The 19,089-nt window shown below is 40.2% G+C and overlaps 3 protein-coding genes across 4 annotated transcripts; all 3 read right to left on the reverse strand.

Moving 5' to 3' along the window:
- Window positions 1-2,816: 2,816 nt before the first annotated feature.
- On the reverse strand, window positions 2,817-3,868 carry LOC119551426 (CLIP domain-containing serine protease B15-like). The gene is made up of 4 exons (XM_037860769.1): window positions 3,646-3,868; window positions 3,540-3,582; window positions 3,317-3,486; window positions 2,817-3,261 (listed from the first exon to the last, which is right to left on the reverse strand). Exons 1-4 carry the CDS (start codon window positions 3,866-3,868, stop codon window positions 2,825-2,827), a joined length of 873 nt encoding a protein of 290 aa, XP_037716697.1. The 3' UTR covers window positions 2,817-2,824.
- Window positions 3,869-11,101: 7,233 nt separating this feature from the next.
- Window positions 11,102-13,063, reverse strand: LOC119550644. Of its 2 annotated transcripts, none has more exons than XM_037859484.1 (6): window positions 12,922-13,063; window positions 12,805-12,861; window positions 12,322-12,709; window positions 12,209-12,272; window positions 11,727-12,062; window positions 11,102-11,670 (listed from the first exon to the last, which is right to left on the reverse strand). In XM_037859484.1, the coding sequence occupies exons 1-6, from the start codon at window positions 12,951-12,953 to the stop codon at window positions 11,483-11,485; spliced, it is 1,065 nt and encodes a 354-aa protein (XP_037715412.1). In that variant the 5' UTR covers window positions 12,954-13,063; the 3' UTR covers window positions 11,102-11,482. The 2 variants fall into 2 exon arrangements, with proteins under 2 accessions (XP_037715412.1, XP_037715411.1); XM_037859483.1 differs by having other exon boundaries at window positions 11,727-12,120; window positions 12,204-12,272.
- A 3,211-nt stretch (window positions 13,064-16,274) lies between these two features.
- On the reverse strand, window positions 16,275-17,277 carry LOC119549638 (spaetzle-processing enzyme-like). Its single transcript, XM_037857825.1, has 4 exons — window positions 17,061-17,277; window positions 16,963-17,005; window positions 16,725-16,903; window positions 16,275-16,669 (listed from the first exon to the last, which is right to left on the reverse strand). The coding sequence occupies exons 1-4, from the start codon at window positions 17,275-17,277 to the stop codon at window positions 16,275-16,277; spliced, it is 834 nt and encodes a 277-aa protein (XP_037713753.1).
- Between the last annotated feature and the right edge of the window lie 1,812 nt (window positions 17,278-19,089).

The raw sequence follows: 19,089 nt of genomic DNA on the forward strand, positions 1-19,089 counted from the left end.
CTTATAAGATATAATGAAAGATTAAGAGATGTAAATACAGTTAGTATAACAATGTTTTTAAAGGACTTTTGTTTTCCTTAGTTTAGTTTGCATTATTTTGCAGTGCTCATAAAATATAATGAGTTTAATTCGAATTCCATAACATTTTTTTGTTCTGTGTAGAAGGCTGGGTGAGCCGGAAGGTGATGGGGTGAACAAGGGGGCTAGGGGCAGTGGCACCCCTTCGCCGCCACTGTCCTCGTTCACGTTGCGGTTCTGGGTAGGCAACCTCTCAGCCGGAAGCACTTGAGAACTTGCAATGGCCAGCGGGCATTTGGTGCGGTTTCGTGCGTCGTTGCCCCCGTTCTCCAGTCCCCGATCCCCGAACCCCGGACCTCCGTTTCCCCTTCCGCAGCATCCTTGACGCCGAGTTCGCGAACTGAAAATTCCCTTCGTTTTCATTATGTTGCGGCCATGTTGTCCTTGCCTCGGCCTCGTCGTGGTCTCCTGGCCTGCTCCTCATCCCCATCCCCATCCTCCCACTGCTCCTGCCGATTCCGCTGCGGCTGCTCCTCCATCATGGTTCTTTTCAGAGACCACGCCATCATTATTATGAACACCGTTATGCCCGCCGGCCACATATTCCAATTTGTTGTTGTTGCCGCCGCTCTTATTTCTCCATCGCCAGCGGTACTCGCCTTTGTTGTTGCTCCTCTTGGTGTTCTTATATGACCGCCAAGTCTCTCTCTTTCCCCGCATACCCATCAGTTTCGGTCAGGGGTCAGGGGTATGCTAGGACCAGGGGTTATCTAGTTCCTCCGCTCGTCGAATAAATATCTTTACCACATTTCAAAATCATTTCAATACTATATGAATGATGAAACAATTCCAAACTGTTTGTAACATATGCAGCTTTAAATATTGGGTATCTTATATGACAAAACAATGTTAATGTTAATTCCAAAATCGGGGATTACCAAGTTTCTCCGTACCTCGAATAAATTTATTTCTAGTATTTCAAAATCATTTTAATACTATATAAATGATGAATAAATTCCAAACTGTTTGTATCATATGCGGTTTTAAATATTTTGTATTACATGTACATCATCCAATAATATCTTTTATAGGTATGTATATGACAAAAAATGTCACTTTTAATCCCACAATCGGAGATTATCTAGTTTCTGTGAACCTCGAATAAATTCCTTTACAATATTTCAAAATTATTTTAATACTAAATGAATGAGGAATAAATTGTATGATATGCGATTTTAAATATTGGGGTATCAATTTATTAATGTCTTATATTTATGACAAAAAATGTTTCGTGCTTCTATAAACAGCATAAATTCATTTACGAAAAAAGTAATATTATTGCGATGATTTCAGTAATATCATTTATAAATTTAAAGTTTTAGTAAGATTCAAAGGATACCTTGAGAGAGATTTACAGTATCCGCAAGTTGCATTCAATCCGATTCAGGCTACCTCAGTTGTTCCCTTATTTTCGTTTATTTTGCAACATTTTGCCGCATTGCATTCGCGTTGACAAAAGTCCTGATGCCTTCGCCTCGTGTGCCATTTGTGAGTAATAAGAAGCGGATGACTGTAGGGTCTTGGCAGTTCACTTACCTGTTACCTCTTGCGACTGCGACTGCGACTGTGACTGGAGATTGGCCTTCTGCTGCGGCACTGCGATTGCTAATAAATTCTAGATTTGGAAGGCAAACGCAAACTGCATATATGCAAATAAATAGTGAGGCCAACTAACTGGCCGTGGACGCCTGCGAGCGTTGTGGAAACAACAGCAATAATAACAATAATCGTGCCACATTTAGATAGCGCACACAGAGAAAAACGCTTTTAGCCAATTGAAGAGTTTAAACATTGGGCCAAGTATGAAATTTGTTTGCCCATCTCCCTGGCTGCCCCGTGCATCACCTCCTCGCACCCAAAATGTTAAGTTGCCGCAGTCGGCTGCTTATCTTTGGCGCTGCTTGCAACATTCGCTGGGGGCCATTTTTACTTTTTGGGTTTTCGATACGAGAGCCGCTCCGCCGCCACGCCCCCCGCCCCTTCGCCTTTATTGGGAGGACCAAGAGCTGCTGCCCAAATGCAGTTGGCCTTCTGGGCGTGTGGGAGCGTGTGGGAGCCAGGTATGTGAGCGTGAGTCGCTTAAGCCTTCAAAGAGGATAAGTCACCTCTAATAAAATAAAAACAATAAATTCCGTATTGGAAATTTCTAACAAGGTACCATCCTGCCCCTCATTACTTTTTTATCAGTTACAGAACTGTAAGAACTGTGTATATCAACGAAACAGACCAGCTTATGTGGTTTCATCATTATGTGTTGGTTATTCTATTATATTTTTATTTGAAGGTATCTTAACATTGGTGGATCCAAAATTTGGTTGTAAGGGGAGAAATAACAAAAATTTGATAAGTAGAAATAACAAATTTGGAATAAAATACATATTACATATATTTTTTAACACCAAGGGGGTTCTATCCTCTATATCCGCCCCGTGAATCCGCACATGTATCTCATTAATATCTTTTTATATCATATCTTAATGCTATACATAAATACGCCATCGGTAAACAATACGCAACCAATTTTTTTTATAAATTGGAAAGCTCTTGATTATCTAAAATTTGTTTTGTATAATCTAAATGGGTTCAAATGAATCGATAACTAAATTTGATAGTCACTCATGTACATTTGTCGTTATAGATATGGTTATTAAAACACATTAAATATTTCTTAAAATAAATTCGTATTACCTGCCTGTGACTTACTCGCTTTTGACTGCGATTGAAAAATTCATGACTCGATCCATCTTTATCCCCTGCGAGGAGTATTTGCATTAGCAATAGTGTTGACAATCCAGTTTGTATAGTGATTTACATTTGTGTAAATACCGAGGCCATTGCAAGATGAAGATCCAAAGCTAACAATGCCAAACTGGAAAGTACGAGTAGTTTTCCTATTTCTGGTTCCCTCCCGTACAATATTATATCTTATCCTGGCGGTTAAAGGACCCCCAGAATCCCCAAAACATGTGTCGCTTTTCTCACTACCAACACATAATTGCGATGCATCAAGTTTCTGGAAAAATATATCATTGCAAAGATCACTATTTTGAAGATTTAAAGTGGTTGTCTGTAGAATATGGCTTGTTTCGCTAATATTAGTCCTGCCCCATCCAGTGGCTGTAAAAATTTGAGGAAGTCTAGGTAAGGCCATATCGACAGCCAGACAAATCGGCCTGATATAGTCTGTAAAATAGGGTTTTAGTTTTGGGGGTCATCGCAGGTTATAATATTTAATTACCTGAATACACAACCTCCCTGGCCATTCGAAGTAAGGCAATGTCATTTTTAGTACCTTGATTGACATCGTATTGAGGGTGTTCAAATTGCTTATCAATGCCAATGACAAGGCGCCTGGATAAGCAATCCCCATTGGTGCAATTTGTGTCGTATTCGCCCAATCTAACCTCTCTGAAAATAAAAAAATTTTAGTTTTATTTGCAAAATTAAACGCATTTACGTACTTTGGCGACCGGAAAAGACAGCTCGCTGAGGTCAAGACAAAAACTGCAAGGACGAAAACTAGAATTAATAAAAACTGAAATGAAAATGGTCAATTAAACAACTTACGAGAGGTAATGAGCGAACCGCTACAGAACCCATTATCCCTGATCACCATAACCATCCACGGATTCGCGAATCTGTCAGCATCATGGCCCCCCACAACCCGTCGAACTCTCGAGGGACGCCTAGTTTTTCCACACTCAGGGGTAAGCAAGGATCTTAATCCTTCGCTTTCCCCAAAAAACAAAGAAGCTAATATTGCTAATAGTCCCGCTGCGAAGACCCTCATGTTTACAATAAGACTGAACGGAAATCTAAAGCTCAAAGTGCTTTATATTTAATTATGTAGGGTAGTAGAACTTCCGATTGCTGCAATTGTTTGTCATTATATTATTTTAAGTGTGATGATTAATTGTCCCAAAAGTCCCAATTTGAATAATCTGCTCAACTCACTCGGCAACGATTTTTTTTCAACTACTCGACTCGCTCTTTAACTTATGGAAGAAAATGTTTTTATTTGTTTATATGTTTATTAATCAAAAGATATATTAAATATATTAAGATTAAACCAAACGAGGTTTACTTTACAAGTTTCTAACCTAGGTCACTTATAGCCATACTATGATCAATTGGCCTTTTCCCAAAAAAAGTTTGGAATCTTTCAACTCAACCATATAACAATTAATGATTAATCAAAAACTTATCTCGGCAGAAAAATGGATTTAACTCGTGAACATTTTCATGCTTTTGATCATTTTTCAGATCTATCGACGTTAATTACACGACAAGAGTGCATAGATGAACTTAAACCTTTGTATGGCGATGAAGCACCATCCTACATACAAAAGAATCGATTTGTACCCATCATCTATTTTACCCATCAAATAGTTAATCTTACCTAATACGTAAACGTACGGGTTACTATAAAAAAAAGTTATGAAACTATAAAAAAGGGTAGAATGGACCCAATCCATATACTGTAGTTAAATATTATCCAACCCATAAAATATAGTCGCATAACAAATATATACATACATTTTAAATTAAATTCATAGGTACGTCATAGTAGCATGGTAACTTATAAGCAAAATAAAAAGTTAATTTCAAACTGCAATTTAAAATTTGCACAGTGACTTTCAGCTAGAGTGGAAGTAGAAATAAGAGAATGTATGTTTTAAGTAAAGTCTTTACTTTTCAGAGTTTTGCTTGCGAGTTTAGGCGTTTGTGACGCTACACCCAATTGGGAATTATAAACAACCCAGGGGAGAAAGTTTGTAAAGTTATTGTTGCATAGTCTTGCGTTACGTTAGGATAACTATTTATAATGGTAAAGTACAAATTAAATAGTTACCAAACTATCTGCATTGGTCAATTTTACCAACCAATTTGTGTATACTCGTATAATATAATATAAGCCCTGCTTACGCCTGTCCGGTTGGATACACTTCGATAGCTTTATAGCCAAATCATCACGATAAACGGGGCTAAGGTCGTGTCACGCTGCCAATCCTGTCGTGTGTTAAGTTGGCCGTAAATACTTTTGGCCTCGCCTGGTGTTTGGCATTTGGTGTCTGCTGTCTGCTGCCCAAGTGCCTGGCTACTTGGATACTTGGATGTTTGGGTGCCCTGGTGTCTTACCGGTCCTCGCTTTTTGGCATCTGCTCTTTAGCCCTAAGCTGGGATTCGTATTCGTTCGGTTGTTCGGTTGTTCGTTTATGAAATATTTGTGCTGCAACTTTATTTACAATTTTTTCGGTTATTTATTGTTGGCAATTTATGCTTTCGTTATGCATTTTTCGTTTCTTGTATTTGGTCAGTTCTTGCATTCTGATTTATTGGTATTGGTGTGTGCTTTTGTGGGCGTATGGGGAGCCCTGTATGCTTGTATTGTCCATATTGAAATGAGCCCACACACGCACATCCACATATATGTTTGGTGTGTGAAAGCCAAACAAGTTGTGAAAGAAATTGTTGGAAATGTTGCTAGAAATTCGAGTAAAATTGCATATTTCTTTTAATTGCATGTGCTGTGCTCTGCTGGTAAGGCTCAAAAATTAGTGGTTGCATATGGGAACAGAGTGCATCAGAGGCGTGGACTTTAAGGGGGTCTAAATGATACCAGTCTTTCAAATGATTTACAGAAAATATGGCAGATTGATATTTATTTATTGGCCAAAATAATATGTATGGTAATGCCATGATAAGCCTTTCATACATAAATGAATAAATATTCAAAATATAAACTTCAGAACAAAAAAATGTTATCGGTAAAAATGACCAATATTAAACACTTTTAAAAATGTATTTATTTATTTATTCTTAGGTTAAAAGGCAATTGCAAATTACCTATCACCTATACTATTAAAAATGGAGACGAGTATTTGTTCGTTGGTCAAATTTACAATTCGATGAATTGGGACCATTCAACTAAACTAACTAAAAGATTTTTAGTGTGTTGGCAAAGATCCCGTAACATCTTATAGCATACAATTTAAGCACTATTAAAATGTAAACAGAGGGTCTTTCCTTTTATGAGTTCGATACTAAAATGTAAGTAATGTAATTAAATAAATATTTGTGTTACAATTATTAATTTAAGATGAGTGATTGCGGTGACCGATTTATAATTGTTTTAAGACCTTAGATAACCCGCCAGAAAGCATTAAGACATGTTTATTTTTTTATACAGGATGCTTAATTATAAATGAAAACATTTTTTGGTGCACAAAATATTTTAAATATATGCCCAAATATTGCTAAGTTAAAAAGAGTTCATATTAATTTCAATTTGTTTAGTTTAAATAAAACTAATCCCTTTTATTGGAATTTTTTTTTGAAGAACGCCACTGTTTAAAAGGTTGCGATTTCTCTTAGTACCTCATACGTATTTATTTCTTATTTTCAATATTTATGCTGTCTGCTGAATTTTTGGGCAATTGTTTCTGGCATTGTTCTTTCGGCTTCTTGTTTTGGCCATGGACAATCTGCAATCAAAATCAAGGCAGTTGAAAGATATTTCCTCAAATTGAACATGACACATTTGTTCCGCTCCATCTGCGCCTAATGAAGGTTTCCAATTTCAGTCTCTGGTGAGGATGAGTGCCAATGAGAAGCAAGTTAAATGGCAATCCCGCAGAGGGACGAAAACCTTTTCATCATTTCCTGCAGGCCAGTGTAATTAAAGAGCCAAAAAGAACCGAATAACGAGGCCTTCGAGTAAAACTCTTAAAATCTCCCCTTGATTGAACTGGACTCGTGCACTTGTCAGCAAGCAGATGCAGATAAAGATACTCGTATCTGGATTTGTAAGTACATTTCACTGCAATTTGTGCAGTGATTTTCTGACTTTTATTCTCTCCGATGTCCACATAAATTCCGAACTGTTATTCTTATTTTTTGTTGTTTTTGCTTCGACAGTCATCATATATCAATGTCCTTGCAATTGATAATGGAGTGCAGCTGAGTATAAAAATCAAAAGCTGGCCACGGGGCAAACATTTGATCTGACATTTGTTGTTTTCTTGTCTTTTGTCTTATTTATGTTTATTTTCCTAATGCCAAGTTATCGTATTTAAATCAAATATTTGACTAAAATATTATTTCTCATAATAAGAAAAATCTTTTGAGCCTTGAGGTCAATCTCACTGCGATTGTGTGCGTTTTGTCGATATTAAATGCAAAAATAATCAAGTTATCGCTCGCCGAAGTGGCCATCCATTGGCTGTCAATCTGCGTTTAAAATGCCTCTATACGGATTTTTGCATTTGCCCCCTGACCCCGCCACTCCCCGCGGCCCCGATGGCAACTGCAATCAAAATTGCAAATACAATAATATGAAAAGCACAATGAAATAAATTGAAATACCTCAAGCTATGTAAATGGGCCAGCTCCAGCGACGGGGCAGCGGTGTCCGGCACACGCACTCGTTGACCCCCAGAGCCAATGCCAAACACACACCCAAATCGGCCGGGTTAAAAAGAGAAAAGGTTGCCGACCTCCACTTTTGGCTTTTGTTGCGCTCTTGGCCAGGGAGTTCTAGCCCTTAGCCAATCAAAAGGTTACCCAAATGAGGAAAGTAGTTTATTTTGCATATTCTGAGGTGAGTTTTATATGGTGGAAACTGTTTTTAATATTTTATAATAGACTTCTACAAATTAACAGTAAAATTAACAGTAACGGATAATATTAAAAATGTATTTAGAATTCAAATTAATTGATATTTGCTTGAGTTAAGATGTAAGTTTTAATAGAATGTAAAATCTTTCGATCTTATACAACACTGTTAATATGGTTGATTAACAAAAAATAATCTGGTTATAATCTATTCGAAATGTTATGAAATATACACCCTACAAATATATAAAAAAATGATTTCAAAAGGATCCATTCTGAAAGTAAAAAGGTATGATTGTAACAGGATTCTCTTCTTTTAGATCTGCAACCTTAAAAAGACACAGGGTATTTCCCCATTCGTTATGATCTTTTTGGATATCCGTGTTCCTTTTTTTGGCGTTGCTGATGGGGGTCTGAATGCTGTTGCTGTTGGTGGTGGGACGGCCTCGTAATCAGCATTTGTGGCGCTCGAGGTCATCCGCAAAGTCTGCAGGCGTTGTCGGAGTCGCCGTTGCCGTCTTCGTTGTTGTTGCTGCTGTTGCCGTTGTCGTTGTCGTGTTGCATGTGGCACAGCAGCAGCAACAACAACAACGAGAGTTCCGTATGACGCCGCTTCATCTTCCTGTTTGTGGCCGTGGGCCAAGTTCTGGGTTGGCTGGAATATTATAATTACAAGCGAAACAGGCCCCAGAGCTCTGCTCTCCTCTGTTTCGGCCCAGACATCAGCATCAGAACAGCTTTGGCTTTGGCTCGGGCTCGGGCTTCGACTGAAGCTGTAGCTGTGTCAGTACACTGGGCCAAAAACCATGGTATTGTTTTGGGAATAAAGTATTTGATGTTTTCGAAGAACAGAAATGTCCTAGCGTAAAATAAGGTACAAGCGTTTTATACTTCGCTTAGAAAATAATACCTTCTTCTTAGAAGTTTAGATAATACTCGGATTACAAAATAGGATTATTTTAGTGATAACAGAAAGTTGTTTGATGTTCTGAGAAGTTCTATATTATTTCATTTAAGAATACTCCTCTATTCACTGTCCTCTTGGTATGTCTCTCTAAAGAGACTTATATAATTGATATTTTTGATGGAATTTCTTAATATAAATACAAATAAATTTGAGGATTATCCAACCTACACGAAAGTTGAAAGGACTACGTTAACGAGCTTTATTAATATATTTTTTTTTTCAGTGCTACCCGTACCTGGAGCTTTAGCAGCCATGACGACGAGGTGAATATATTGGCGGACAGCGAGTGGGAGTGAAAGGGGGTCGGAGATCCTGATACCCAAATGAAGTCGAGCCAGCGCCAAAGGTGTCCGCGCTGACGTTGTGACAGTTTCAGTTACCGTCTGTCTGAAGGAGCGTGTGGGTCTGAAGGGGCTGGGAGGGGGAGTGTGTGCTGCAGCGAGTGTAAGCCGGTTGCATGTGGCTATGTCCAACAGCTGTTGCCACTGCCACAGCTCGTTGACTGACTGACTGACTGATACATCCGAAAGGCCGCCGATGAAGAGGTCTAAGCCGGGCTCCAACAACTTCATTTCGTCTGGAGTTCGTGTGAAAATTATTGAGATACATTTCCCCCAGCGATGGACACACGATGCTCGAAAACGAAAAGTATCCCCCCGCAGCGGTTCGCCCCCGTCCCCACCGTCCGCGGCCCTTCTACCGCTCCTCTAAGCGGCGGACATTGGCGATTATCTTGTCCACGACTGTGAAACAAATGAGCGTCGTAGTCGCACTGAGCCAGAGATATTGCCCCAGGGACATTCGCCGCATTGTGGCTTCAAAGAAGATAGGTTTCGGTCTGCATCTGTATCTGTATATCCGTATCTGTTTCTGTTATGTGTCTTCCAAGGCAAGAAAAAGAGTTCCCACATTCCCTATATGTGAGAATATCGCCCTCAGTTCGATTGGCATCTATTTTGGTGGGGGCCTTCCAGCCAAGTTGGCTTATACGCCCTGGGAGGCACCAACTATATTAACAAGCCCGCTAATGGTCGATGGTTTGGAAATAAAACGGAAATGGGTAAGTCTAATTAACATATCCAATATGGAAATAATTAATTTAAAGCTTGTTAAAAACTTGAGCTACATAAAAATTTATGAAGGGATTCATTGTGGCCCTTTTGGCTTAGATAAGAGCTTTGTCGTACCTTATTGTTGTAAATTGTCTATATTGTCTAATAATGAAAAGGAATTCTTGTCAATTGAAATCAACGAATTATTGTAATGGTAATTTGTATTCTTTAATTGTATTTGTTATCAGGAACTAAGGAAATTCTCCTAAGAAAGTCTTATCATAGGAAACAGAAGAATATGAATAAATGAATGAGTGAATGAATAATTTATATGACTCCTACACTATGACGTCTGAAACTATCAAAAAACCCAATGTCAAGCGTGTGAAATGAATGAAATAAAATAAAACCCAATTCCCCATCAGATATAATGGAACGGAATTATGATTCACGCCTTGTAATAATTCCCCTTTTTCGGATATCTATGCTAAGAGGGTACACAAATCGTCATTAGCTTTACTTCTGGTTTTTTTTTTGTATGATTAAAACGTTTGAAACCATAAATATAATATTGAAAAATATAATTTGCAAATGTATTATTTAATTTATAAATAATCAGGGGCTCAATTAGTTTCTTAATTTAAGGGTATAATAAATAATATAAATTATAATTCTTAAATCTGAAAAATGTCTTAAAATATCTTAAAAGTAGGGAAGATTCCCCTGTAATTGGAGTTTAAGGTTGGAAGTACTTCCATTGATTGGTGTTTTTTCTACTTCTACCTCTAGGGGCAAGTTGGATTTCGTTCTTGTCAGGCCAGTGGGCAGATTTCATATTCGGATAGTGAAAGAGGAAGGAGGATGGGAATGAGAAATCGCCCGCCGGGCATTCGCAAGATACTCTTACTCTTCGCCCCTTTCGTTTCGGATATACTACAGTCCGCATTGTTTGTTGTGTTTACGTTGTAAATGGTTGTTGCAACTACCACTTCCCATCAGCCGCGCTTTATGCCGCTTTCTGGGCCTCGAACAAGTTCGATGTTGGCTGCTGCTGCCGAGAAGTATCTGTGATTTACGAGCGTCTTTAGCCGCTCACAAAAATGTTTTCAAATTACACAAATTGTGCCATGCGGGCCAAAGTTGTAGAGGTATCTTCATCCCCGGGGGTTAAGGCCACGGATTAGTCGGCCTGGGGCCGTGACATTTATCCGATGTCAGAGCTATGGACTGTAGAAGGGGTGGTTAGGGTGGGCAGGTGGATGAGGAATGGCCATCCACTGTTTTTCCACTCTGCCATTCCTTTGCGGACAATGGAATTTCAATTTACCAACGACGGAATGTTTTTGCAACACGCGCTGGCAATTTAAATTTATGCATGAACATTTTCTAATACCACTTAGAATAACAGAAATAATTTATTATTTTTAACACTTTACAATTTCCGCGCACTCTACGTGTGCGTGTTGCATGTGTGTTTATGGGTTTTCTGTTCTATTTTGGCAAAACAACAAAGCTTAATATTTGTTTTTCATTTGTTAGCCCGGCACCAGGTGAGACAGGTGGGAAATGAGGGGCGTGGCACCGCGGAAGAGGCGTTGGAGCGCAAGTCCTATTCAACACTTTGTTGTGGAGCGTAAAACAGCAAAAATATCCATTTATAAATATTTTACAATAAATATTTCACCATGGAAACAGAACGGAATAATAGCGGCGTGCCGTTCTGTTATTGAAATGCTAAATGTTTGATTAAAACTTCAATTTCGCTAGCCCATCAAAATATGGGAGCTCTGAGCAGACGCATCAGATAGTAGAAACTCTTCATCGGCAGTCCCGAGCTTTGCAACTTGGCCTGATATCGGTTTTCCTCATTTACACTGCAGCTAACATCATACCACAGGATATAGACCAAGTAAATCACGGTGACCAGAAAAAAGATTAAGCTATAAGTGTGGTTTGCATCTGAGAAGGCTAAGGCTTTTAAAATAAATCTTTTTCAGAAGTAGCTTTATTCTTACCGATCAATTCCAGTACAAATTGTATCTTCTGTGAAACCCAGGCCTTAAGAATATCATCCACGTTCACCTTTTCGAGAATTTCCTTCGAGTCCTCTTCGTTCTTTGGATCCTTTGGATCTTTTTGGTCCTTTAGATTCTTTTTGACCAAAGAAGCCGGTTTTGTCGTGCCAATATTGAGAGCTGCTTTTTCGAAGATTGCCCTGAGGGTTTCTTTAGGATTTTCGGAATATCTGAATGATTCCATATCGGATTCCACAACATGTGGCTGAACCTCAGCCTTCTGTATGTTTAAAGCCGTTTTTTGGATTGTGTCCTGGTCTCGAATGGTTTTTGGGGCTGTGATAATGGGACGGGAACAAAGGGTTTGAAGGCTCTCTGGAAGCTTACGATACAACTGATGGAAGAAAAATGTGTCACTCAATTTAAATTCAATGTGATTTTTTATATAAAGACATTTGATCTTTAAGATTGCCTTACCTTACGATAAGGTTTCGAGTTGAGTGGTCCGATTACTTTTTTAGAATATTCCTTATTTTTCTTTTGGTCCTGTAAGAACTACTTTATAGTTTAATGCTTTGATATTACTTTGAATTACTTTTTTTATTGAGTCATCCATAGCAGGCACTGGGGGGCTCCTTCTTCTGTCGTGACGAGGATTCCTAATCTTGACCTTATCCACCCGACTGCGCATATGAGTCCTAACATTGTTCGGAACGTTCTCTTGGAAAGGGTCCTGAACTTTGACCTGGCGTCGAATCCTCTTCCTTCCACCTGAACAGTCGCTTTCACAGATCTCCTCTTTATCCATAAGTTGGAGGGAAAGATTATAAAGATTCTTGCTGTTCGACTTGGAGCTACGTTCCTGAAGGCTGGGCAAGTCTGGGGAAGCCTTTAAATGACGATCCTCGATCCCCTTAACAGCATCAGTGCGAATATGTCCATTGGGTGCTACAGTAGTACGACTAGCATAAACCGAAGTCAAACTGGTAGTAGAGTGAATAAACAGCGATGGATATCGAAATTAGGGAACCATTTGTGACCAAGGGTATTCTAAAAACACAAAGGTTTAACTACTTACGATTCAGCCACAAACTTTTTAGGCCTGTATATCTCGACAAGGGTTTTGTCATAATTCCTGCAGGGAAATAGAGGGCCAAAATTGGAAATAAAGGTTTATTTATGGAAATTAACTTACTGCCTCCTGGGAATGACGTGTATTCGATGCATTTCTCTTTTCGATCACTGTTTTTAAACTGTGAGGTGAGAAAATAAAAAAATTTGTAAAATGTTGGATTGAAATTTGTGTTGTCGGGTAGTGAGCCGAAAATATATTTGGCTTTCTATCCATTCGAATCGAGTGTCAAGGGCTGCTGTGCTGTCGACTCCTTGGGGGCACATTTCACACATTTTCGCATTAATATGCAATTAAAGCGGAATAGTTGCAACTAGTTGCAGTTGCAACTGGCGAGCTTTGTTCGCTGCGCAGGCGCATACCTCCGGGCGGTTCTCCACGACCCATCCTGGCGATCGCTTTGGGCGCTCCTCAGCTTCTATCTCCGGCTGTTTCCGTCCCTCCCCTCGCCGAACTCCCTTGGCCGCTCATCAAAGCGTCTAAGTCCTGCGGCAACATTAACACAGCGAAGCGCAAGGACCTCGCTGCCTCTGCCGGCGTCGCTGCCCGCCGCAGGACACTTTTTCACGCAGCGACGCTTTTTCGTACAGTCATCGTGCAGCGAAAGCGGTTCTCATCCGCAGCTCCTTCAACTTGGTTCCGCACTTAGTACATAAGCCGCTGTACATAAACAGATGGCCACTGGGCGAAAAAAGTTGGAGGATTATGCTGAATGAGTAGGTAATTATCCCAAAGCAGGGTCAACTATAATAAACGAAGTCATTGGTAAAAGAAGTAATAAATTCTGTATTATTATTATATTATTATTAATTTAGAACTCTTAAGGCTTCCGTGGTCTATTTTTGACTACACCTAACTCAGAATTGATTGAAACCATTCTGAAATAAAGAAATTCATGCACAACAAAGCACATAATTACCCATAAAATGAATTTTTTTCTTCTGCGTCCTTATAATTCCCAACTAGTTAAAGCTTCAAAGTAGTAAGAAACCATGTTACTAAGTAATTGACCGATCAAATAATAAGTGTCTTGTGACAAAATTGAGTTTTGGTGGATAATCCCCCAACTGGGGAATATGTGGTATTGAAAAAACATTTGTTCTAAAAAACCCCACCTGGATTCTCCACAGGAAGAGTCCCGATTATATTTAAATATACATTTTCTTCGTAATACAAGTATTTTCTCCAAGTGTAGCCCTTGCTGGCGGCCATTTGGTATGGCGCAACTAAAATGCAGTTGTTGTTGCTTTTTTCGCTTTTCGCCGTATTTGTCTTCTGCTGCTGTTGTAGCTGTTGTTGCTGCCGCTGCTTTGGAATTGTTGGCGGTTCTTTGCCATCGCCATCGGCTATTTGAGGCAAGAAGTTGGCCAGCGGGCTCCAGCGGACAGCCAAAGCAGCTGACAGGACGCCAGACGATGACTTGACTCCAGCTTTGACTTGAAGAGTTTGCTGCCATTCCCTTGCCGTCTTTAATTGCGTTTGAACTTCGCCAAAAATGTATACGCAAAATACAAAAATACAATACAAAATGCGAACAAAATAAAGAATTCGAAAGTCGAAACTCGAAAACCGAAATTGAATTGTTATTCATTCAATTAAAAGGGGCGGTCTGGGGCGGCAGATTATTTAGATGCCTAGAAATGCACTTTGATTTTGATTTTGTTGTATGCAACTGTCAGTTGCACGCATTTCCAACCGAATGCATTCGCACAGAGATACTCAAAGGGGGCATATATCTACGGGTGGTTTGGGTGGAAAAGCTTCGTTTGTTGCGCTTATTCATTCGAATGTTAATTAAATTGTATTTAAACTGCATCGACTTTTGACATATGCCTCGGCTGCGTTGCCTGCTCATTGAAGCGCCTAATTTGATCAGAGAAAAAGTCTCGTTTATGAAATGCATATCCTTTGACTGGCGAAAATCAGCATTAAAATGAACTCCTTCGTGGAACTGGGGAATTTAATGCGTATAGTATTTAACTTGTGTCTGCAAATTATGGGGAATTAAATTAAAGAACATACTTTGTTTATAAGAACACAAAAAAATTAATAAAAATAAGCTCCTAAGAAATTTGTAAGGTCCTTTAAATTCGGCAATAAATATTATTCCATATAAACATCTATAAGAATAATTAAAAAATTCGTTTTACGAAGTATGAACTTTCTTTACTTAGAAATGTGTTCTACTTATTTCACATCTTTCAACAGCAGTCGAGAAAAACGGCAGACAGGATGCGTCATCAGGAATGCGGCACGGGTTCCGTTGAAATTGTTGAATGCACTTCCTGCTGCACGGGAAATTAAAAGGCTGCCAATGCGGCGTATGTGTAATATTGGGGCACACACTCGGAGACAATGCTCCTCCGAACGGCAGAATGGCAGATAAGCGGGGGCTCGCAGTCGCCATAATCATAACAATAACAATGCCCGGCTCCGTTTCGGAGTCATTAAGCCTCGTTTTATGGCCATTGTGTGGGGCACAGCTCCTCCAATGGATCCTATCCTATCCTATCCATCCTGCCCGACCCGTCCAGTTGGCCAATTGGTGTGCATATTTGGCTATTAAGTGCAGCTCGGAGAGTGCGGGCGAAAGAGTTATCTTTAAGCCACTAAATTGCGGCCGATAAACGCGGCCAAAGCAGGCGGAATACTTAATGGCAGGGGGCTGGGTGCTACGGCTAGCCAAAACTTTTGGCCATCCCGGCCATCGTATCAGCTGAAAGAAATTTTAATTAAATGTCGCCGCAAACGATGCGGTAATATGCAACGAGTCGAACGGAAACGGAGTCGAGAACCGAACCAGAACCCATTGGTGTCGCATCGCAGGTATGGGGGCATTATTTTAGCGTTCAATATGATTGCAGCCTGGCGGGCCATTTGCCATTTGGCTCAATTTATCACAATGCCAGCAGAGTGCCAGAATGCCAGAGCCGACCCGCTTGACCAGAAATCAGGAATCAGAAATGAGCCTGAATCCGAATCTGAGCCTATCCCAGCCGAGCCTCATTCCGCTGTCAAGCGCCTCGACTGCACTTAATACCGTTTTCTGACTGCCGTGAATTGCATTTCATGTGTCAGCGTTTTTAAGCGCTTTTACCCCCCAGCGTTTTCGGGGTATTCCGATTTTGGATCTCGGACTGCAGTCCCTCCATTGACGGCTAATTTATAGAGTGAGAAATGCGAGCTGAGCTATTTAATAAGCAAACAATGCGGGAGTAATGCGAAAAGAAATGGAAAATCCTTTGGCCCTTGAACTGCCCTGGGTTACGTGATGGGTAGCGATGGGTTCGGGATTGCGACTGGGCGGGGTTGGAGGTCACAATCACAGTCGCCTTGCAGCAAGGGGTGCGCTCACCAGAGATCCACAGTGGGCACTGATTATATTATTCTTTAATGCTAACATGGTTTTTAAAGATTTAGCTATATGTACTCGTTATATTCACAATCCAGTCCATATAGTGCGTAACATTTGTGTAAAGACTGGGGGCATCACAGGTTAGGGTTCCATAGCTGATGATACCAAACTGGAAAACCCGATTAGTTTTTCCATAGGGTAAGATTGCACTCAACGGTCCTCCCGAGTCTCCGGAGCAGGTGTCGCTGTTCAAACTACCGGCACATATCTGAGTACCGTCATTCTCTGATTGAAATAAGTCCGTACACTCCGTAATATCAAGATAGTTAAGAGTGGCTGTCTGTAGAATACGGCTCGTTGGAAAACTATTCGTTTTTCCCCAGCCGGTGACCCTAAACATGGAAATAGTTTCACCCACTTGCTCATTGACAAGCAGGCAGATTGGTCTGATATAATCTAAAGAAAGCCATTTCAGATGAGAAAATCAGTTTAAATTTTTTCATTCACTTACCTGAAAATATCACCTCTTCTCCCATTTGAAGCAGAGCTATATCATTCCGATAATTGTCAGATTGAAACGCTGGGTGGATAAAACTGTCAGTGATATTAATATCATAGGTTTTTGGTATGCAATCCGACGAAGTGCAATCTTTAATGCTTTCCCGATCGTATTCGCCTAGGCGCACCTTTCTATAAAATTAAAAATTTGCGTTTATTAATTATTAAGAAAATTCAAAGCAAGATCTTACTTAAATGTTGCGGAAAGGGCATGACCGGCCGTCAGGACAAAGCCTAAACAATATCAGTTAACAATAAAATGAAAATACATATAAATCAAAACACAAACGTGAATTTATAAGCGAGCCCCCCGCAATCGAATCGCCAAGCAAAAGAACCATCCATGGACTCGATAATATATCTGCATCTTCTCCTCCAGTCATTCGCTTGTTCCGCAGAAGATGCGATGTCAATCCACAGTTATCATCGAGCAATTCGGCCGATATTTCAGAAGATTTAAGAAATAGGTGGACTATAATTAAAGCTCCCAAAACGAAGGCGGTCATGTTTCAGCAAGTACTGAGTAATCACTAAAGTGGCTGTCAAGACAACTTTTATAAATTAAAAACATTTTTTTTATCAAAAAACTTTACGAACTGACCGTATATACCCGAATACTCGATATACTCGAAGATTGTAGATTACGCAGCGACAAAAGATGGGTTTTCCTGCTTATACATATAATAAGTATAAGATTATTATTTTAATGTTGTTTTAATGTTTGCCCAGAACCCCCTTTATATGTAAATTTGGGAATTTTGGCGAGTTCTGAGAAACGAGTCATTGCGGATATAGTAAGCTAGGTTTATGGTGTAAAAATGGGTTTTTTGGGGGAGTGCGGTAAGCTGCGCAGTCTGAAGCAAGATTAGTCCATATTGTTAGAGATTAGACCCACGGTCTGTCAGCTGTATTTTTATATAATTCCAGACCTTCAAACACCTTAACGAAAGCTTACACACAAAAAAAAAACAAGGAAGAATTTGATATTCACGTGGGTAATTTATAATTTTACCATTTCTTAACTCTAATTGGAACTTCTCCCAAATCAAACAAAAAAGTTCAGAGCGAAATAGAGCCTAAAATAACTCTGTTTAAGAGCGAGGCAGCAATATTCAATTCTTTCCGAAATAGAAAAGAATAGAAAAAAGAAAGAACCTCCAGATCTAGATCTAGATCTATAATTGTTAATTACATTATAATAATTTTCATATCCTATTATTTTTTTCTCTGTGTGGAGCAACGAAGGCTAAATGGATGGGGAGTACTGCCTCTATCTTAACTTCCCAATAACCAAATGGTTTGTCTTATAACAGTTTGCAGCCAAACGTGTTTATAAGGACATGATATAATTTTTTTTTATTGCTCGTTGCCCATGATATGGTATACTTTGGGAAGGGTACTTGTAAGTTAATCTATTTTAGTTCCCTGTGCCTTGAAATCATAATTCTATAAGTACATTTTCTCTGACTCGGCTAGAAAAGTATTATGTCGGTTGAACGAGTATACCGTTCTCCACCTGACAGATATCACTGTACCTTTTACACGTTGAGTTCAAAAATTCATCATTGTTGGCTGCTGCTGCTGCATTGTTGCCAAAACCCGCTGCTGCCGCTACTCCCGCCCCCCCCGCCTACCCCTCCGCCCCCCTTTGCCCCTGCAGCCCAGCTCCCCCACTTACCGCAAACCGAAACTGACTGATGCCTGGGAGCTACTTTTGGGATGAAATATTATAATTACAAGCGAATGTCCTGCGGCCAAGGAGGAGCAGGAACAGTGGCGTGGTAGGGGGGGGGGGGGGCTTCGGGGCTCTGGTTTCCAGGGGGGTGGACGGAATGGAGCGACATCAGCCAAGCATCAGGCAGTCCAAATCGTAACTCTCGCCTGCTCTCTCTTTCTCACCCGCTGTCTCCGTCTCTGTTTCTCTGGCTGTCTCGTTCTGTTCTTCGGTGGGTTCGGTGTTTTTGCCCTTGGGGCCTTCGGAATCCCCAAACCCCCCCGTCCGTAATACCCGTTCCCAACTGCTCCCTCTGCTGCTGCTGCTGCTTCTTCTTCTTCAGTCGCAACATGTTGGGACGTTGTGTTTATATGGTCGCCTGCCGGCAAAAGCGGTCTCTGATAATTTAGATGCCCTGGCTGTGATAAGCCTTGAAAACGGGTTTCAATGTTTCCAACATGTTCGATGCGGCAACAGTTAGGAGTGGGTGGTTGGGCGGTGGGTTAGTTAACCCCTCATTTCCCCAAAAGGGGTGCTTTTGAGAACGGGGGCCCACCCATTGTTAATTGCAACCGAATGGCTTGCAGGTATTTATTAAGTTTTT

This window comes from Drosophila subpulchrella, chromosome 2R (assembly GCF_014743375.2).
Source record: "Drosophila subpulchrella strain 33 F10 #4 breed RU33 chromosome 2R, RU_Dsub_v1.1 Primary Assembly, whole genome shotgun sequence".
NCBI lineage: Eukaryota > Metazoa > Arthropoda > Insecta > Diptera > Drosophilidae > Drosophila > Drosophila subpulchrella.